Source organism: Staurois parvus, unplaced genomic scaffold, assembly GCF_062004578.1.
Source record: "Staurois parvus isolate SC_StPar_1 unplaced genomic scaffold, SC_StPar_1.0 ptg000120l, whole genome shotgun sequence".
In the NCBI taxonomy this organism is placed as follows: Eukaryota; Metazoa; Chordata; class Amphibia; order Anura; family Ranidae; genus Staurois; species Staurois parvus.
In genome coordinates, this window is record NW_028317916.1 from 1,234,510 (window position 1) to 1,257,742 (window position 23,233).

The window sequence follows — 23,233 nt, forward strand, 5'->3', positions numbered from 1 at the left end:
ATGTCTGCAGTCTCTGGTCATCTCCTGTACTGTGTCTGCAGTCTCTGGTCAACTCCTGTACTATGTCTGCAGTCTCTGGTCATCTCCTGTACTATGTTCGCAGTCTTTGGTCATCTCATGTACTATGTTCGCAGTCTTTGGTCATCTCCTGTACTATGTCTGCAGTCTCTGGTCATCTCCTGTACTATGTCTGCAGTCTCTGGTCATCTCCTGTACTGTGTCTGCAGTCTCTGGTCATCTCCTGTACTAGGTCTGCAGTCTCTGGTCATCTCCTGTACTATGTCTGCAGTCTCTGGTCATCTCCTGTACTGTGTCTGCAGTCTCTGGTCATCTCCTGTACTAGGTCTGCAGTCTCTGGTCATCTCCTGTACTATGTTCGCAGTCTTTGGTCATCTCATGTAGTAGTACGTCTGCAGTCTCTAGTCATCTCTTGTACTGTGTCCGCAGTCTCTGGTCATCTCCTGTATTGTGTCCCCAGTCTTTGGTCATCTCCTGTACTGTGTCTGCAGTCTCTGGTCATCTCCTGTACTATGTCTGCAGTCTCGGGTCATCTCCTGTACTATGTCTGCAGTCTCTGGTCATCTCCTGTACTATGTCCGCAGTCTCTGGTCATTTCCTGTACTGTGTCTGCAGTCTCAGGTCATCTCCTGTACTATGTCCGTAGTCTCAGGTCATCTCCTGTACTATGTCCGCAGTCTCTGGTCTTCTCCTGTACTATGTCCTCAGTCTCTGGTCATCTCCTGTACTATGTCTGCAGTCTCTGGTCATCTCCTGTACTATGCCTGCAGTCTCTGGTCATCTCCTGTACTATGTCTGCAGTCTCTGGTCATCTCCTGTACTATGTCTGCAGTCTCTGGTCATCTCCTGTACTATGTCTGCAGTCCATTGGTTCAGAATATTTTTTTTTCTTGTTTTCCTCCTCTAAAATCTAGGTGCGTCTTATGGTCAGGTGCGTCCTTTGGAGTGAAAAATACGGTAATACTTTTAGGGATTTTTAATATTAACTGGCTTTTAGTGAGTCCTCCTATTACTACTGTGTGATGTTGCTAAGAAAAATGGTATTTATGACAACACTGAAGGAATGTTGTCTGCTGATAAACTTTTAATCTAGAATAGAAAGGAAGAACATTCCATAACAGCTTAAGGTGAATGTGTTCCTTTCCTCCATGCAGAATGATAAGAAATGAATTTGGCACTTCAGAGATCACAGACAATTTTTCAGCAGGATGGGAGGACTGTCAGTAACTGCCTAATCTGGTACAGCAATAAATAACCCAGTGTGTCATGAGAATATTAGATTCATGCAGCTATTTCCATTATGTTGGCATGTATGCATAACACATCTTCAGAGAACTTGTTAACTAAATATCAGTTATACAAATTCTGCATTCCAACATAAATGAATACTTATCAAAATATTGAGCAAAAGTGGAAAAATTCATATAAAAAGTCTTAAAGTGGAACTATACTGCATCTGAGCACCACAAACCAAAAAATGCTATTTAATTCATTGTTAAAGCAAACTCGCCCATCCATCCGTCTCCATGCTTTATTTTGCGGAGAAATCATTTTGAAAATGGGTGGCCATCCTGAGTAAGGGCAGATAATTCATGTAGCATTTACTCACTGGAATCCATCTGTCCTTAGCTCAGGCATTGGCTGGATTGGGAACCCTCCCTCCCCTCCTGAAGACTGATGGGATGTATGGCATCACTTGCTTAGGCCAGGAAACCAGGAAGTAACTGAAAAAATAAAAAAAAAAAGACGTTTCAAACAAGTAAATATAATATACTTTACTATCCATTTACTAATGCTAGCAGCATAAGTATTAAAAATAGTCCATGTTGATTGAGAGACTGAAATTCCACTTTAAGTTAATTTTCTTTGTTTATCCACAGCAAACTGATAGATACACACGTTTTTTTTCCCTGCAGGAGCAAATCGCATCATGCTGTGCTGGGTTTTTTTTTGCCTTCCTCTGGATCAACTGTGGGGATAGGATTATAACATTTTTTTTTTTAATGGTTGAACTGGAGGGACTTTTGTCTTTTTTCAGCCAGACTAACTATGTAACTATGTATTAAAGCTCCTGAAAAATAAACAGCTGCATGGGGTCAGTTGATGAGATTTACCATCATTTCCTGTTCCATAGATGTTGGGGGCCCTTTAACCTCCCTAGCGGTCTGATTATGTCAGTATTTCTGTGCTCAAAGTGGTACATTTTTTTGCATGGAAATATGTTGTTTTTTTATTGTAGGCCTGTATTTCTTAGGAATAACTCACTGAAATCTGTCCGAACAAGAGTCTAGTAAACATCCCGGCAGGGGTGGACTGACAACTCATGGGGTCCCCGGGCAATAGGGGATCATGAGGCCCCTGTGTCCTTGCCCAAACTCAAAAAAGCCTATGAAAAAGGTACCAGGGGCATCTCATGGGGCCCCCTACTGACCCCGGGCCCTCGGGCAGTGCCCGAGTTTCCAAATGGTCAGTCCGCCCCTGCATCCTGGGTATGATAAAATTTGAAACACAAAATCATAAATTATAATATAATAATACATTTAATTCAATAATGTAATCAAACCAAAAACACTGAAATTTGAAACAGAGCGCCAAGTTCACACATCACTGAGCTTAGTTGCAAAATCGTTTTCAGTGTCTGATGACGAATTTCCCCACAAATCATTATCACTCAGTTCTGCAAGTAGTAATAATTTACTATCACTGTTCTCTAGCTGGTCTAAAACCGCTTTTGACCTAAAGGGACGCTTTTTGGATGCCATGGACTTTTCTCAGTTTCCAGGCAGAAAGAACAGTAAAAATGCAGGCAGGGCACAGGACAAAGCAGTAGGGACAAAATGTATGTGAAATGGTTTGATACAGTAATGTTTTACTATGTGATTTTAGTGTATTGAGTGAATGGCACTTTTAAAATTTTTGAATTTCCCGCCGGTTCTGTCCCCTGTATGTCCCGACACTCACAGGGAACGGAACCCAGAAGACGGATGCCGGCATCGGCTGGAGGAGATGACTGGGGGACATCGCGGGAGCGAAGGACAAGGTAAGTGCTGGAGGGATCGTGGAGCAACGCTGCAGGGTATTCCCGACTGTAGCTGGGGGGTACTGCTTGTGGTGCTGAAAGTTTACCCCGAGCTACACTCGTGAATACCACCAGGGAGGTTAATTTGTCTCGTTCAAGGGCAACAGACTGTGCTCTCTAGGGGTTGGTCAGCTCTGCTTCAATGAAGAGAGAGATTGAATGACAGAGGGAGATTTGACTTTTTGAGTTGTGTGGTGGCTGGGAGAAGAGTGGACGTCTGCTACAAGAAGAGACCTGATAGAGATCACCATGTATTCACTAATTGGTGTTCCCCCAACTCTGGGAGAGACAGTTATCATCAGCCATGTTCCCCAGGTTAAAAATATTACCCCGATGGAGAAAGGTGGGAGAGAAAGTACCTATGTTATACAGAGGAGAGTGTAAGTTCTCATGCACACAGGCGCCTGGAGCTATACAATGTAAAATTCAAGAGCATTTTCCCACCTGGGAGCCACAGGTGCTGCATACAACTGCCACCCATAGAAGTCAATGACTTTACATGAGTATATCCTGGTTTTCCATGAGTATTTTCCTTTAACTGCGTCCATGGTTGAATATGCATGCGTATAGCCATGATTTCTATGGGCAGATGTACACAGCATGTGTAGCTTCCATGCAGGGAAATATGCTTGAATTTGAGGTTGTATGGCCCCAGACACCCATGTGCATGAAGCCTTAATAATAGGCAGTGTACCTGTCTCCTTTACTCTTTATAGCTGAACTCCACGTTTCTCCAAGTTTGCCATTTTCAGATCCTTTCCCAAGCAGCCATAAAAACCACGCTTACCGATCCCCGCTGGCTAGAGTTTTGGGACTGTGCAGGGAGCACGCTCTCAGCACGGTAAGTTGTTTACAAAGGGCTGCATATATGCGTACGGCCAGCCAGGGGCGAAATGACAACTCATGGGGCCCCCGGGCAATAGGGGATCATGGGACCCCTGTGTCCTTGCCCAAACTCAAAAAAGCCTATGAACAAGGTACCAGGGGCATCTCATGGGGCCCCCTACTGACCCCGGGCCCTCAGGCAGTGCCCGAGTTTCCAATTGGTCAGTCTGCTCCTGCGGGCAGCATGAAGAGGTTAAAAAGGGGATTACAGGGGAAGCCTATAAGAGAGAGAGGTCGCAGAGACTCTGAGGTTGTTGATGAAAGGTAAAAGGTAAGAGGAATTTTGGGTGAAGTCAATCAGATCTGGTGACTTCTTGATGACCACTAAATAAATGAAGTGGCAAATCTACCTTTTAGACTAAGTTCACACTAGCTTTGTAAGCAGGCGTTTGAGGGGCGTTTTTATACACATGGCAGCACATAGTGCTGTTCACACTGAAGCGTTAGCGTCACAGCAAAATTTACACCTCATGTTGAGTCAGGAGGAGTTGAAACCTTTCAACACTTCTCATTCAAGTCTATAGGTCCTTTCACATGGGTGTTCCGTTTTTTTTCTTCAGTTCAGTCACATTTTTTCAAAGAAAAAACGGACGAGTTTACATCCGTTTTTTTAACCGTTTACACCCAATTTTTCATCGTTTTTTTCATCTGTTTACATCCGTTTTTCATCTGTTTACATCCGTTTTCGGTCTGTTTACATCCGTTTTTGGTCTGTTTACATCCGTTTTTTGTCTGTTTACATCCGTTTTTCATCTGTTTGCATCCGTTTTCATCCATTTACATCTGTTTTTGATACATTGACATCCGTTTTTCATCCGTTTTGGATTTTTTTAAATCCGTTTACATTGGTTTACATCTGTTTTTCATCTGTTTTTTATCTGTTTACATCTGTTTTCATCCGTTTTTGATCCGTTTACATCCGTTTTCATCCATTTACATCTGTTTTTGGTCCATTGACATCCGTTTTTCGTCCGTTCCGGATCTTTTAAAATCTGTTTTACATTGGTTTACATCCGTTTTTCATCTGTTTACATCTGTTTTCATCCGTTTTTGGTCTGTTTGCATCCGTTTTTCATCTGTTTACATCCGTTTTCATCTGTTTAATCCACTTTTGATCCATTTACATCCGTTTTCATCCATTTACATCTGTTTTTGGTCCATTGACATCCGTTTTTCATCCATTCTGGATTTTTTTGCGGAAGAAAAATAGAGTTTTCTTCCGTTCAAAGAAACGGATGTTAACAGATGCGGGCATTAACGGATGTAAAAAGATGTTCATCTATTTACATCTGCAAGTCCATAAAAATACATGGGGGTCCGTTTTTCATCCATAAACAGATGAAAAACGGACATATGGAATTCCCGTGTGAAAGGGGCCTATGTTGACACTCCTCAAACGCCTGGCAGGCATTTGCGGGGCGTTTGTGAGGCGTTTGCAGGGTGTTAATACCATTATCTTCATTATAGGCATTTGTGGTGCAGTTTTAACACTTGGAAAACGTCTATGAAACGCCTCAAAAACACACATAGGGCGTTTGGGGGGTGTTTGAGGAGCGTTGAAAACACTCCCCAAACGCCTGTCTAATGCCTGTCAAATGCTATAGGGGGGTTTGGGAAGAAGTCAAGTGTGAACAAGCCCTTAGTGAAGTCCTGTCCATGATAGAAGAAGCACCCTGGACCTAGAATGTGACTCTGAAAATAGCTCCTTAAATTCAGAAAAGTGTAAAAAAATAAGTATTTTGAGGTTTTTTTATTATTATTATTATTTAGGATTTATATAGTGCTAATAGTTTGCCCAGCGCTTTACAAAAGGGAGAGATGTAGTTACAACACAATACAAGAGGAATCAGAGGGCCCTATTCATTAGAGCTTACAATCTAAAAATGTTATTGTTTCTTTCTTTCCTTTCCCCTTTACAAAGTTCTCTTTCTTCCATTGGCACAACAGGAAGTAAGTTCCCAAAAGTGAGGGGAAGTGCTCTCTCTGACAGTTGTCAACATAACAGGTGTCCCCATTGGAAGATTTCTCCTCACTTCCTGTTTCAGTAACATCTTTGGATTTGCCATGGTTGTCACTCAGTCAAACATGCCTTTGTTCATTTCCATTCTGCTGTGTATTGATGGGAGTATAAAAGAGCAAAATCTACTTATGAGCTACCACCAAGATAAATGATATATTGTTTTCAATGGTGAATAGCTGCCAGCACTTTCTGTGTCTTCACAGGTTAGAATAAAATAAAGGTAAAATTAGTGTGGTGCTTATTCACACATGATGATGTGTGTATCCGTAATTGAATGAAGAATGTGCAAAAACAAAACATCCCCTTCTGGATATTGTTGCTAGTTTCAGTGCTGTAAACCAAAGAAAATATAGACTTTATCCAGCAGCATAATATGGACTAAATAAAGTAAATATGTGCAGAATCAATTCAAGCAAACTCCCCTGCTGGATATTGTTGCTATCCCCAGCGCTGCAAGCAAGGGAAAGCTGCTGTATATACTAAACCCATTATTGTGTTAATCATAAAACTCAGTGCTAAATATCTAATAATGTAAAACAACCAATTCACTAATAATACTATAAACCTTACTGGTTACTGATACCAAAATTCAGTGCTGCAAGATGCCAAAATGTTAAGTGTTAAAAGTCCAGTGCTAAAAGACCATAATTTAATGACACTCAAAATTCACCACAAATATTCACTTTAAATGAAAACACTATTGTGAAAAATTTCCAAAGTCCACTTAAACCGCAATCCCCAGAATTCCAAGTGCAGTGAAGTACTCTCTAGACTGAGAATAAATACTTATATATTTTCAGCAGTACTCCACCACCATGCAATATGGCCGCTCACCTGATATTTTGACCCATACTCTCATACAGATCAAACTGCGCTTTTGTCAAATTGTACAACCAATGTGTACTTTCTCCTCAAGTGGTTGTTTTTCCTCTGCTCCTCTGCTCACCATGGTAAATTAAATAAAGTTCACCATAGTGTAAGACTGCTAAAAATATACTAAAAATTTACTCACATTCTTTAAAGTGGAGTTCCACTCAAAAACAGAAGCTCTGCTTATTTTCCCCACCCCCATATTTGACACCTTTTGGGGGGGGAGCGGGTACCTAGTTTTGACAGGTACCCATTCCCACTTCTGGCTCAGTTCGCCCTGTAGCAGTGAACAGGAAGTTCGGCCCCCTTCTTCCTCCTACAGTCTCCTGGGAACTTTCACTGATTGCGTTTCACAGGTCCCAGGAGACTGGGGGACCAATTAGGAGGCGAAGCACAACTCGTGCATGCTGTCACAGCCGTGTGCCCACAGTTGAGATGCCGGCACCTTATTTTATTAAACACAAAAACGGCTGGAACTCTGCTTTAAACATTCATGTACGAGTGAGCAAACGTATAGAGCTCTGTGTAAACCGAACTTCCGGTCTTGGCCGCAACCGGAAGGGACGTCACCCGGCTCCTCCCGGCACGTTGCGTCACTGATCACGTGACTTCTTCAGGTAGTAGTAGTTTATAAAAGGATAACATTTTTTATGCAAATTTTTCAACTCATAGTAAATGACACTGCATTTCTGGCAAGACTAATGCCTAGTACACACTACTAGTTTTTTTTTTTTTTTCCTTCAACCCAGTGGGCTGAAATGAAACAAACTGATAGCTCAGGAGGAGCCTCTGTACTTACTATCCGATGTTAGTACAGCGATCTCTACTGCTGTGCTATTGTGTTCTGACAGGGGGGATTACCCTTGCCTTCCATTGGCTGACCTGGGGTCATTCAGCAGATCTTTTTTTCGGTCATGCCCCCGAACGGCTTGCTCCTGTCGGACCAAATGCTGTTGAATGTTGGCTGGTTATCAATGAACCTGCCGATGCCACCCACCCTTCAGTCAGTGTGTACTAGGCTTAACAGCTATTTCTGTACTTGCATAAAATGTTCTGAAGGTGGCTGGCAGAGAATAACTGGTGAGCTAAAATATATTATATTTTTTGTGGGGTTGGATAGACTTTAACCAGAGTTGCCTTAGATTTTTTCTTCTCAAGTTCTGTGCATATGAATGACTACATGATCAGATGTAAGAATTCTGGTTTGTTCTGTACACAGAGTACAGTTCTCATGATTGCAAAGATGTAAAATTAGAATTTTGGCATTTGGCTGCAGGCTGCAAATCCAAATTGAATCTTTTTCTCCTGAATCTTTAAAAAAATTAATGCAATATATGGATTTTAGTGTGGTTTCCTTTAAGTTGCATTGCATGGCTTAGCAGATACAGTCCAAAAGTGTTCTAGAAGAAGATGTTGGAATATGTGAGCAACGGGAATGCAAGTTAAACAAACACTTTTGTTTTATACTGGTGGCCAGCTACATCCCAGTGTTTGGCTGTTAAAAGTAAGTCCTATGATTTGCGTACACTAGCTGACAAAGACGTGAATGTCTAGCATAAACTATATCCTAATTTGGAAGGATAGACATTTTTTCCATATTAATTTTGATCCAGTTCTCCTTTGAGTGTTTTCTTAAGACGACATTTACAATCAAGTCTTTAAATCTATTACAGAGCACCATCCTAGATGTATTTTGGGGGTTTTGACTGGGGCACTAAAACAAATGAAAATAATGAGAAGTGTGCTGCACAAATATATTGAATTATGGTGTCACCGACACCTTACATTACACATACTTTAAGGATATTAACACATATTATCTAAGATACATGCCTGCTTACATCCCATGGATATTGAAATAGGACATTTCAGTGAACTTGCAAATGTTCTTTTTTTGTCAAAAATGAATTCTGCTTGAGATGATATACCTTTATTGTGATAACATGATCAGCCCAGTTGCACCTCCAACAACCCTTTAGACATACAAGCCAGGCATACCGGCAAAGATGAAAGAGCCTATTATGGTAACATTTCAGGAATAATGCAATAGACTTTCTGCAGTTTTACCGTAAATTGTATTTCCACTTCTACAGTCAAACTTAAGAAAACCCCACTATTTGTTATGTATTCTCATTCACATAGCATACCTATTTTATTTAACATTTCTTAGGAGAAGGTGTCATTGCAGACTGTAAGCATTTCTGAACACGTTCAGAGCGTGTCTGTCCCAATAGAAAGGCTTAGGACAGGCTGAGTTTCCTCTGATTAACATTTTTAGATTGTAAGCTCTAATGAGCAGGGCCCTCTGATTCCTCTTGATACAACAGAGAAGCCCAACATCTAAATATTTAACCCTATGTTAGAACAATGTTCAATCCAGTTTACAACTCATAATGAGATCTGCTATCACAGTGCAGACAGGGTTAATTATGACAAACACAGTTACACATCTTCCTCATAAAGAGCGCTAAGTAGAACTTTACAGTGCTGGGGTTGTCAGAAAAGAGCTGGGCAGCACAGTGGCTAAATGGTTAGCACTTCCACCTGCTGGCAGTACTAGGGTCGTTGGTTCAAATCCCAGCCACAGCACCACCTGCCTGGAGTTTGCATGTTCTCCCTGTGTCTGCGTTGGTTTCCTCAGGGTACTCTGGTTTCCTTCCACACTCCGAAGACATACTGGTAGGTTAATTAAGTCCTGTCTAAATTGGCCCTAATATGTGTATGTATGAATGTAAGTTAGGGACATTAGATTGTACACACCTTGAGGGTCAGGGACTGATGTGAATGTACAATATATATGTGTAAAGTGCTGCGTAAAATTGACAGCGCTATATAAGTACCTAAAATAAATAAAGTGGTAAGCAGCAATGTTTAAATATTTTTTAAGTTCTGCTATATGAATGAGAAGATGTAACAAATATAAAATAGATGTAATCCCAGTTTGGCTACAAAAGTGAAAAAAACTTTAAGCTCAATTAAGTAGAATTTTAGTCAACTACAGAAGCGTAATGAAGTTCCCCAATTTGCCACATTTTTAGACTCTCACAGCTTAATAGTGCCCACAGTGGTCTAATACCCTATCTCCAAGGATGTCACAACTATTCTGTGATCCTAGATTATTCTCCAATGTATTTTATATAGTAAATGTTAATTCAAAGCAAACTGGGAAATCTTTGGGGGGGGGAACTAAAGGACCTTCTTACCATAATTCAAGGAGCAGTGGAGTTCCACATAATGAGAAGCTTTAAAAACACAGAAAGGGGGAATTCTTGATTAAAGAAAATGTTCTTACATGTATTCTTTCGTATGCATAGTTAACATAGAAGTCATAATTGGGTTGGGTTGGGTTCTTTTTTAATACATGTTAAGATGTGATATTAAGGTAGTCTGACAGTTTTCCCAGGCCCTAGTATTTATTTTGGGATTCAGGCCAGATATGTGAGTGGGAAGTTGTGGAAGTGGAGAGTCAGGACAAATTGCTAACCCATGACTATGAGTGAAGTTGTACTAATATCCCACACATTGGAAAGAACATCTACTTCATAATTTAAAGTAAATTAGAGGTTTTATGACTTAATAAACATCATCATGAGCTTTACATGACATTATGGATTAATGGGATACATTTTTTCTGATATTTATCAATTTGCTTTCATATCCATGAAAGCAAATTGAGGTTGACCTTCTTTCAGTAAACTGTTAACTTTACCAAAAAGATTCTTTACACCATTCTGGCATTGTGTCATAGCATAAAACAAGGTATTTAGAAATTTTATGACACATCCATACCTTTAAAGATTTCCGGGATAGGCAAAAAAAATCACCCATTAGTACACCCATCTACACACAAAACACTAAACAGTTAATAAAATTGTGAAAATCCTGACCATTTAGGAGGAAAGTCTAGTTGAATTTTCATGACTTCATCTATGCAATTCAAAAAGATAACAGCATCTGCTCTGTCAAGGAGGAGGTGTACCAGCAAGGATTACATCATATCCTCTTTTCTCTCTCTGGGAAACTACAGTTCCCATCAACCACAGGGAATTGTAGTGGGCGGATACACTAGGACTGTATATGTTGAATGTGTCTGAGAGTCCTGGTCCGCCCTCAAGTGGACTGAATTAAATCACTGTTTCTTGGCAAAAGAACTACAGAAGGGATGTGCCAAGACTAGTGGCTGGGGAAATAGGAGGCATAGCAGCCACTTGTCTTACAAACAGGAAACCAAAGAGCATTAACAGTTTGATTTGAAAATGAATAGGTTATTTCAGAGCAACTACTGAGTGAACCAGAAGATGGATGACATGTTCAGTGAAGGGAGGAAATCAGCAACAAGGACATGTAAAGAGGTTTTTGACCAGAGTTCTGCTGTAACACATACTCTTCAATGCTTAAAAAAGCACCTGTTCTAATCTAGTCAACTCAGCTCACCACAACACACATCTGTGTTTTGTGATGCACTGTTTTTTACAGTATATGTGCATTGGGGAGCCATTTAGAATTACATTCTACAATGCACATATACTTGCACCTCACCGTGCCTTTTGATGCCATTAGTGTTCTCGAAGTCTGTCCTACATACCTTTTCCAAGGCAGTTTTTTATGCATTGAGAAGTATCTGATTCTGTGAGAAACTCTTTAGTACTGACTCTTTTATTTTATATCAGCAAGAAGCCAACTGGAGTTTTACAACATCCAAAGCAGGCATGTTCCGAAATTACCAGCTTGCCACTAGAAGGAAATGGTGCCTGGATAGAAAAAAAACTGACATATGGGCTATACTTTCTGTAGGCATTAATTTCAGGTTTGACTGGAGTGTAGGTCTGAGATATGATTATCAAACAGAGGAAGCATTTAGCTGCGTTACTTATGACATTTTATCTTCATGGAGCATGGTATATAAGCCTGTTAAAGTACTTGAGAGATGTCATCTACTTTTAGTTATAGCAGTTTATCAATAAATCACTTGAAATTACGTAATTTAAGCAACCTCACTTTTGCTTCAGATTTGAAGGCATATATAATTCAGCAAGGGTTCCTAGATACAGGTACTGATCTCCTTCTGAAAGGGAACTATTAGTAACATCAGCTAAAACTCTGAGATACAAGTAGCCTGAAAGCTACTGATTAGGTGTCACAGAATACATGAATACATGTAAGGACTGAAAAATACTGATTCTGGTCAGATTTTGGTTTGTGACTTGCACAAAAAAACATGGACACTCTTTACCACCTTTGACCTGTCTATATTAAAGCTCAACAGCACAACAAAATGTCTTGGCGTGCATAATAGCTTAAAATTCATGATTATGTTCCAGCTGAGTGTTTGTTTTTTTATCTTTGTATTACATCCCCAGAAGAAAGAACAGACACAGTCCAAACCATATTTAAATTCTGATTAAAATTAGATAATAGAACTACAAAGTCCTCAGGTCTGCAAATATATACAGAGTGGGGTGGAAGGCTAAATTCTAAAGCCTCTGCTTGAGACTTTGTTTCATCAATAGCCAGGGATTGTTCTGAAAGAGACAAACAATGAACTTCCTCCTGGTATGATTGCTTATAATGCTGTTCTTCTTCCACAACCCTTATAGTTTTGTGGCAAAGTTCCATTATTTAGTTTATAGAGTCTAAGGTTTTTGTTCTCCAATGGCAGAGGTTGGTAAGTTTATGGATAAGAAAATATACTATAATAGGTCATGATAAACTGTTAGTTCACCATGAAGCACACATAGATGTAAATATCAAACTGTACAAATGAAGCAATGCCCATTTTACTATAAATAATAATATTTTATATTTTTAAATTTGTTCTGCTCATGGTGTAGCTTCATCACTCCATCCAATAATCAGATTTCTTCCCCCGAATTCAGATTTACCCTTCCTTTCATTCCCTGTTAGCATTGGTGATCAGTACAATTAGATTGAATCTCCCTGATGGGAATATAGACAGCAGTAAAAACCTGGTTCTCTCACTACTCCATCCAAATCTAAGAAGAGGTTTGCCTTTAGATAAACTTTATTATATTTCATGATGTTATGCTTTAACAGACACACTGAGGTTCATTTTCTATGGGAGCAGAATGTTGGTTTAGCTCAGTGAAGTTGGGTTCATGTTATAGGAATTTCCATTTTCTTATATTCACATGCAAAGGTTTGGGTATTTGAACATGGGTTAGGCATGGGTTCCCTAAGTGAAATTTCTACTTCTTTAGTAAACCAATCCCTCTGAGTTAATGCAACTGGAAAATTTGAAGCTGCATACAGCTGGAGTAAACCCAGCCCATATTTTTGTCTTATCCATTTTCCCATCTTAGAAGAAAGGTACTTCCACTGATGCTTTTATGGTAGTCTACATAGGAGACTCTACAAATCTCCTAACTTTCCTTATCCTGTAGTCACAAAATACTGTGCACTTCCGAAGCTGCCATCTTTATAAGGCAAGGTATTTTGTTAATGCACTGGATGTACAATGGTGTCCAGAGCCACCATTTTATTTTGAGAATTACATTTTACTGATAACTTCGTTATTAAATATTTTACATGCATGAATAATTGAATGGACACTCTGCCAAACCATGTAAATAAAAGTTTTTATTTATTTTGGAATTAACTTTCTCGATTCCATTAACTGGATATTAAAATGCAGATAGCATGTCGGAAGGTTCGGCATGTTTGAATGTTATTAGGCTTTTTTAATAAATTGAAATATGTAAAGGTTTCTTACTAATAAAACATCAGTAGCAATTCCGAGGAATAATTCATCTAAGAATTCCTTTGATGTCATTCCCAGGAAATGACAGCTCCCTTACCCAATATAACAGCTTGTTTTATATTGCTCACCCACTCTATCAAACTTAAATAATTTTTACTGAGATGCCTTGTATTGCTGATGGGCAAAATGTGCCGTCTTATTCTGATTACATATGAGTTACTACCTATGCTGATTGAGGTGAGGCCCTTAGACCATCTTCGTTAACTAACTGAAGGATACTCATTTCGGTAAATCATCATGAAAAATATTATCAAACTAAGGATTTGATGGGAGGAAAATATATATGTAAATTCTGAAGCAGTCTATCTGAGATGTAACTTTAAAATTGGATAGAAAGTCATTTGCAAGCGAAAAGTAGTTCCCACGTGTGCAACCGGGTTATTTGCAATTCTATTTGCTATACAGATTTACTTATTTAATATCAGATGAGTCTAACTTTTGTAGATGATTATGGCAATGCCATTTTTAATGATTTCCTGCAGTATAATTTTGAAATGCAATTCTGTAACCTTTGAAATAGTCATCAGCGAAGAAAATAATGTGAAAGTGTGTGAACACAATATGAAGAGTTTGGAAGTGTTATCATTATCAACTAAATTGTATTTGCTAAGGTGTTGTGAAAAAGTTAAAGTGGTAATCACCAATAACAAAGGAAAGGTAGTTATATGTAAAGAGTAAATATTGTGTTTTCTAAAATTTGTGGTGTTCTATAGGTGTTTGTATGTGTGTAGAGTCTCAAATTGACCAACATGTAAATATATCTCAATATAGAGGTACATAATTATCTGTCATCCTCATTTTTTTTTGTTGCTTTCATTTTAACATTTCCTATCTTTGTACCTATAAAATTTGGTGAGTTTACAATTTTTTGTCTATTATATTTCAAATAGTCCCATGAAGACCTACACAACATTTCTAAGTCGCCTTTCAACATAGTTGACTGTATGTGGGTTGTCAGTTGATGTCTTTCTTAAAAAAAGTTTGAACAATATAAGTGTTTGTTACTCATACTAAACAGTTGGATAAGATCAGGCATAGAAAGCCAAAATTTCCAGTCTATACGGTACAAACTTAAGACAAGAAGTTTCCAATGAGCAGAAACTTTTCCAGTTATGGCCAGTTGGAATTAAAACATCTGACCTGAAAGGCCACAGGTTGTTAGAGAACTTTAACAGCTTATGAAACAAAGTTCTTGACATTTAACATCAATACATGATCCCACAAATGCTCTGTTTGCAGAATGAGCAACAATTCCCACAGATAGACACACTCCAAAAAGCCCTCCTAAAAGAGTTAAGGCCACAAATATGGAGAGCAACTTCATATTATTGCTAATGGGATGGGATGTCCAACAAGGTAACACAGATGTGATGATCAGGTATACTTTTCTGTACTGAGTACACACAAATTAGATAAGTAGAGTATAACCAATGTTCATTTTAGAGCCTATTCCTTAGGGATTCATGTATTGTAATATTAGTACCAACATGTGTTTCCATCTGTATGGCAGTATACAGTGGGTAAAATAATTATTTGATCGCCTGCAGATTTTGTAAGTTTGTCCACTTACAAACAAATTAAGGGTCTATAATTTTATCATAGGTGTATTTTAAATTATAGAGACAGAATATTAAGCAAAAATTCAGAAAAAACACATGATACAAATGTTATAAATTGAGTTGTAGTTCAGTGAGTAAAATATGTATTTGTTCCCCTACCAACCAACAATAATTCTGGCTCCCACAGACTGGTTATGTGCTCATGTTGTACACAGATTAGTCCTGTCAATTTAAGAAGGTGCTCCTAACGACAATTTACTATATGTTTAAAAGACACTTGTCCACAGAATCTCTTTCTTGGGCACTACCGTGGACAAGACCAGTCAATGGATCTGTCAATGGATGTCAGGGACAAGATTGTAGATCTGCACAAAGCTGTAATGGGCTACAAGACCATCAGCAAGAAGCTTGGTGAGAAGGAGACAACTGTTGGAGCAATTATTCACAAATGGAAGAAATACAAAATAACCATCAATTTTCCTCGGTCTGGAGCTCCATGCAAGATTTCACCTCATGGGGCAAGGATGATCATGAGAAAAGTGGGGGATAAGCTCAGAACTACATGGGAGGAGCTTGTGAATGATCTCAAGGCAGTTGGGACCACAGTCACCAAACAAACCATTAGTAACACAATATACTGCCATGGATTGAAATCCTGCAGCGTGCGCAAGGACCTCCTCCTCAAGAAGGCACATGTACAGGCCCTTCTGAAGTTTGCCAATGAACATCTAAATGATTCAGAGAAGTATTTTTAGAAAGTGCTGTTGTCAGATGAGACCAAAATTGAGCTCTTTGGCATTAACTCGACTCGCCGTGTTTGGAGGAAGAAAAATGCTGACTATGACTCTAAGAACACCATCCCTTCAGTCAAGCACAGAGGTGGAAACATTATGCTTTGGGGCTGTTTCTCTGCTAAAGGTACAGGCCAACTTTGCCACTTTGAGGAGCCAATGGATGGGGCCATGTATTGTAAAATCTTGGATGAGAACCTTCTTCCCTCAGCCATAAAAATGAAGATGGGTCATGGATGGGTCTTCCAGCAGGACAATGAACCAAAAAATACTGCTAAAACAACAAAGAAGTGGCTCAAGAAGAAGCACATTAAGGTCAAGGAGTGGCCTAGCCAATCTTTAATTCTATAGAAAATTTATGGAGGGAGCTGAAACTTTGAGTTGCCAAGCAAGAGCCAAGAAACATTAAGGATTTAGAGAAGATCTGTAGAGAAGAGTAGACCAAAATCCCTCCTGAGATGTGTGCAAATCTGGTAACCAACTACAAGAAACCTCTTGCTTCTCTGCTTGCCAACAAGGGTTTCTCCACTAAGTACTAAGTCGTGTTTTGATTGGGGATCAAATACTTATTTTACTCACAGAATTTATAACATTTGTATCATGTGTTTTTCCTGAATTTGGGTTGATATTCTGTCTCTATCATTTAAAATACACCTATGATAAAAATTCGAGATCATTCATTTCTTTGTAAGTGGGCAAACTTACAAAATCTTCAGGGGATCAAATAATTATTTTCTCCAATGTTAATAACATTATCATGGATGTATATGTATATTTCCCACCTTTGTAAAATTTGTATTACATTTTATTTGTTTTCTTTTGTTTTATTTCAGATTGACTTTGAAGATGTGATAGCTGAACCTGAGGGGACCCATAGTTTTGATGGGATTTGGAAAGCAAGCTTCACTACATTCACTGTGACTAAATACTGGTTCTACCGCTTACTGTCTGCAATCTTTGGAATACCATTGTCACTTGTTTGGGGCATTTATTTTGCCATCCTTTCATTCCTACACATCTGGGCTGTAGTTCCATGCATAAAGAGCTACTTGATTGAAATTCAGTGCATTAGCCGAGTCTACTCCATCTGCATCCACACATTCTGTGACCCATTGTTTGAAGCCATTGGCAAGATGTTCAGCTTTGTTCGAATTACTGTACGCAAAGAAGTATAGGTGACATCCAAACGCAGTTATATGTCAGAAATGTGTCAATATTTTATGAGCACTGACACAGGATCAGTAACTAGAGTATGTATCCTGGGGCAAAATCTTTACCCTTTTAGAAGATTTAAGTTTAAAAGAGTGTTTGTTTTGTGATAAAAAATATTTTTTTCTGTTACCAGCTACATGGCATTTTGTCGTCTCTTTGTGAAATACTGTATTTTTGCTTTTCTATCCACAAATTGCTTACATGTTATAATTGAAAGGATGCAAGCAATAGGTGGGCAGGTATCTGATTAAAAAAATAAACTGATGAAGATTGTATTATTTGGTTCATTTCTCAAGCTGATGCAGTTCTGTAAAAGAATGTTTAATTAATAGACTACAGCTGAGAAAATTCAATTTTTTTTATTTCAAAAGCAACATATGCAAACATACTGAGAGATGCTTGCAGTTTTATCCAATGTATATAAATGTATTTAACGGAAGCTCTATAGCTCACTTTAATGGAGAAGCTTGATTATTTCTATGCCTACTGTAATAGCAAGAGTTTTCAGTAAATAGCAGATTTGTATATGTAACAACTTATCACAAACAATTGCAGGACATTTCATAGATTCTATTGAAGATCTATATTTTTTGTCAAAGCGTTCTTCCTACTATATTGTTTTAATGAACATAAGCAAATGGTGTTTATTAAAGCTTAAGTTTTTAAAAATACAAAATGTACCAAAGGCACTATTTCATCAATAAAGGGCATGATATTTTAATGCCAAAGACAAATTGCATGAGGCTAACTAATAAACATTTCTATGGTTCTAGATGTCCTTTTGTAATATAGCAAGAACATTAGCTCTTTAATTTACTAATAGGCCTTATCTGTGTCAGATCTGAATTTTTAATAGATTATTACCAATTACTTTTTCTAAAAGAGACAATGTCTAGACATGTATTGTTTGTTAATGGTTCCTTTCGTGTGTTTTTTTTTCTTGAAAAATTTTATATGGTTTTAAAAATATATGTTTTATTAGAAAGATCAGACACTGTAAAGCATTCGGCTAAAATTATTTTGAATACTATATGATTGATGAATTGGTTCCATATTGATTAGTTTAGACAACTTTTTGTGCATGCGACTCAATTTCATTTCAAATATAATTCTCTTTAATTTCTCTTGCTTAATATGTTTAATTTGTCTTGCTCAGACATATCTTTATTTGTGCATGATTCTCACGCTATATAATAAAATATGTATATGACACTGCTTTTAATAATACCGAATGCTAAGAATTCGTAAACTATCCAAGTATATTATGACAAATTACAAAAGAATAATACGTTTGCTGTTTGTGAAGCTGGCATAGCTATATGGGTATGGGTTTGAGTTGAATCAGTGGCTCAAATTACCCCCACATTTAAATCAAACCACCCAACTATGTGAAGCCCTCTCTACCCTTGCATGTTCACAAAATAATTTACCATAAAATGCCCAGCAGGTGAGGTACCAAAAAATCAATCTTCATTGATTGCATAGTTGTGCAGGAAGCCTGCCAAGTGTAAGGGACTCCCCTATGCAGCCACGTGATATAATATAATAGGGATGGTATGGCTGCATTGGCAGCTTCTGTGTGCACCCCTGCTGTACAGAAAGATTTTCATGGAATTTTGCCAGTGGGCCCTCTATAGTAGCAGTATACAAATGTGAACTGTAGAGATGCACTGCTTGTATTAAACACATTAGATCATAGTTGGGCTGTATTATACATATAATGTAAATTAAATACTAGACTTATGTAATCAAATAGCTTTTTTAAAGGTTATCTTTAGCCAAATGACATTAAAAGAGCTTTCCAAGTTAATTTCCTTATAACATTTTTGTCTTTGAACCACTTTGTGCAGTAACACAGACGAATCTCCTTATACCTCATCTACAACTTCACATTCTGATTTCACCAGGGTTGGAAAATGTAATTTAGGACTTCACCTGAAGCCTTTAAAATTTCATCAGAAGCAGTGACTCCTGGTAAAATCAGGTATTATACTGTGACCATAAAACGCAGAGACCTTCCGTATTACTAGTGAGATGTCAGTCCTCAAACAGCAGTTAGGGAAGGGGTCTCTGTGTAGGACTTTAGCATAAGACGTAATTGTTGCATCACAGATGGATTCCCAGTAGATAAGGGATTTTCAGCTTAGTAAAACTACTATTAAAAAAGACTGTCATAAAGCTATATGCCGGTCTCTAATAAATCTGTTGGAAGCAGTAATCCCCAATACACAGGTAGTGCTCATGCAAGTTTTTCTTTAGCATTTTTGTCTGTACATGATCTCTTTGAAGTTTTCACTGTTTATACTAGAAACCTAAAATGGCATTCAGCCAAACTTTGATATCATAATTAAACATATTTGGCTGTATTTATTGATAAAACACCCATAGACATGAGATGATTGCTGCTTATCCAGTCTGATACCTTCCAGATCAGGAAATAATCACATGTCAATGTTTGTTTGCAATCTCAGTAAAGACCTATTGGAAGGGCGCTGAGACTTCAAAACCTATTAGTGTGATCAAGCCAAAGGAAACTTAAACATGTTCACTAGGTTTGGTCCAGTGGCTGGCAAACAACATGGCTGCTCTTGATGGGTATCCAGCTGTTTTATGTCATTGAGTTGTGAACAATTAAAAGTATCTTGGACTCTCTCATCCTCTGGTTCTGGTGTTCTATATTTCTCTGTAATCTCTGTAGTCACCCTCTGGCCAACCTTTTAAATAAAATCATTGTCCAAAATGATTTTGATTACTGCTGTTAGCTCAAGGAAAGGAAAATGTCTGCTCAGTGCATAAACAGTCACATGTTTGTGCATTGTGCATGTTTATGGAACAGTTGTTCTATGAAACAAATGTGTGCTCACAAAACACATACCAGTAAATGCAATGTCAAGTAAAAGTAGTGGAAATCTATGCACAAACAGTTGTATACATCTTACACGCATGTTTACAATAAGATACAAATAAAAATCACCAATAAAGCATTTAAAATGTGCCTTTTATTCACATAATAATATTTCTGAATGCTTAATAAATATAAAAACTTGACATTTTATGGTTTTTCTACCAATCTTTGTCAACTCAGAATCCAGTATTGTGTGAATTTAAACTGTGATAACATTTTTTTTATTTTTATTTTTTTAAATATTCCTGGTGAAATTAGAATGAGGCTAAATTAAAAATTAGATGACATTTAAAATAGACTTTTTTGTATTTTGTATATAAGAAAGTTATTTTTCTTCTATCTAAAGAGTTTTTAAGAGATAAAATACAATGGTGTGTTTTACTAAAGGTTCTCTGTGCCTAAAAATCTGGTCTACGTCTAATTGCCAGTCAAAGAATGCATATTGTGTTTACTATTAACATGTACGTCTGTGGACACCGATCTGAGGAACCTTACATAAGCTATCAAAATAAAACAGATGTGCTTTGAACATTTCTTTGTAATGTACTCTTATTATTTTTAATATAGTGTAATGAACATGCAGATTCAATTGATGTAAACATACCAAAATTGTATAACTCATATTGCATGTAACTTACAAACTAAAGATGTGCACAATAAAAGGATCAACGCGTTTCAGTGTACATTATTTGATAAATGTGTGGAAACTTGCCGTGGTTTAATTAAAGAAATGTCATCACTATTTGTTCCTGAGGGATATGAGCTCTTCAATAATTCACAGTGTACACAGACGAGTACCTGATGGTCATGTTGTGATTGGTTGGTGAGTTATGTTAACAAAAGCTTTAGATTTAATAACCTTCCAAGTTCTTCCAAAGTGTTAAGTGCAAGGCAAAGCATGGAACTGATTCTACTTTTATGGAAACATAGCAGAGTTCTCATTGTAATTCTCTTAGATGAGAAGTCAGAATAACATTGCTAGCTTTGATAAAGTCATATCTGAAAATTAACTGATGGGACTCTTAAGTCCAGAAGTATAAAGGCCTTAACTTAAGCAAAAAATATACCTACCAAACCTGTACTTTGGGATTTAGGTAATTGCGGTGTACAAGATGCATAATGTTAAGCTCTTTAAAGTACTTATTCAAAATCAGGCTTTCAACAATTTAGTGTAATCATAATGAAAGTTGATTTCAGATTGCTTAGAAATGTTTATTGTACACTCAGAGGAATAGCAGTTGGTGGAGCTTAACTATAAGGTCAGAGAAAAGCAGTTTCAGCAGAAATGTTAAACTAAACCAGAGAGAAGCCATTCTTAGGCAGGACTTTAATATTTAAAATAAAAATAAAATAAAATGGAGTACAGGTTAACTTGAATTGAGGGACAGGAAACAGGAAGAATTAGGAGGATTATTGTCTACTAAAACAAAAACACTTTGGGGGGTGTAATGAGATCTATGCAGAGTACAGATTTGGAGCAGCCATTCAGCTATGTTTAAAGAGATGTTAGGAAGACTTTGTGAGACTTCCATAATTGTTCAGGTTTAAAGCTGCTCAGATTTCTTTCCCGCAAGCTACGTGCCTTGCAAAGGTAAGCAGTGGTGGCACCACCAGGGTGCTTAAGTGTGCTACAACACCACCAATATTTTTTTAAGCTTCCCCATATCAACCTCACCATTTCATCCAGTGCGAGTGTTGAGGGCATGGGCATATTGGGCAATAACCCATGACCCTTATCTGCAGGGTGGCATTAGGTGACAACTGTGGGAAAGCAGATTGTTCCAGTACCCAGTGGTAGAATGAGTCTATGAGCCACACCCCACACCATGGAGCAGAACTCCTCGCATGTGGCTGTATAGAATGGCCAGGCACAACCGGAGCTGCACAGACTTCGTAGTTTTCCTGCTGGATGCAAAGTGCTGAGCAGCATGTTTCACAACATTGATTTGGACAGGTACCTTTTTCAGCTATCCACTCCCTGTGCCCCCACAGACACCAATGAAAGAGACATTATGCTCCGCACTAACACCAATGAAGAGGACACTAAGTTCCCAATGACATTAATGCAAGTGACAGCATGGCCCCCATTGAACCCAATATGAGGGAAAGTTTACAGATGTAAGGATATCTTACTCTCACATACTACACATGCAGGAGGAGCATTTCTCTCACTTCCTCTCTTCCATTTGTTTTCACACATTGTCATGATTGCCTATTTGCTGGCTGCATATTGTCATGATTTCCTATTTATTGTCTGCTTATTGACATACCTACCTGCCGCCAGCATATTGTCACAAATGCCTGTATATTTTAAAAATTACCAATTTGTTTCCTGCATATGGTCGTGCATAGAGCTTTTTTCCTGTGTATTGACCGTCTGATGCCTGTGCAGTGTAAATGATTACACATTTGGGTCCCAATTCTTGTTAGCATTGCCATTTTTCCCTACATATTGTCAAGTCACTGATTTTTTGAGGACAATATTGCTGTAATTTAGCCAATAGAGGCCTACCTTTGCTATTATCCTCATGTTTTGCTACAGTACACTACACTGGTACACTACATGCACCACTATTAAACCCCTGAAGTTTAATAAATAACACTACAAACAGTAGAGGTGGGAAGTTAGTATAGACCTAGCTGTAAGAACCAACAGAAGATGTCATTCACAACTCATAAATATACCAATTCACAAAGAAAACAATGACTATATCTCTGGAGGTAGTTCACAGACACTATATTATAAAATATTATTTTTTATTAGAAAAATTCTTTATAAAAGCTTTTCCAATGTCAGTATAAAAAAAATTATACTGACTTTCGTCTAACTTTTATAAATTATTTTTTTTTAATAAAAAATATTTTAAAAGATGTCTGTGAACTACCTTTGGAGATACAGTTAGTCTCTGTTGTTTTGCCTGTGGATTGGTATATTTAAATAAATAGACATGCCATTAGGCTAGGTTAACGCATATGTGGGTCGGGAACTTGTGCATATTGCACTGGTTCCTGAACCTGTAGACAACACAAGCTGCTCTTTAATAGAAGCGTGGGGTTGCCATTAACCGCATGGTGCCACCCGCACAAAAAGCAGGGATGTGAACCTAGGCTAATTA

The 23,233-nt window shown here is 38.0% G+C and overlaps 1 protein-coding gene across 2 annotated transcripts in view; it reads left to right on the top strand.

Moving 5' to 3' along the window:
• Window positions 1-20,790, top strand: part of CAV1 (caveolin 1) — an 80,683-nt gene extending 59,893 nt beyond the window's left edge. For both annotated transcript variants that reach the window (XM_089672082.1, XM_089672083.1), the window contains one exon: window positions 16,834-20,790. In XM_089672082.1, the coding sequence (XP_089528208.1) occupies window positions 16,834-17,175 (342 nt within the window). In that variant the 3' untranslated portion in view covers window positions 17,176-20,790. The remainder of the gene's footprint in view (window positions 1-16,833) is intronic.
• Window positions 20,791-23,233: the final 2,443 nt, after the last annotated feature.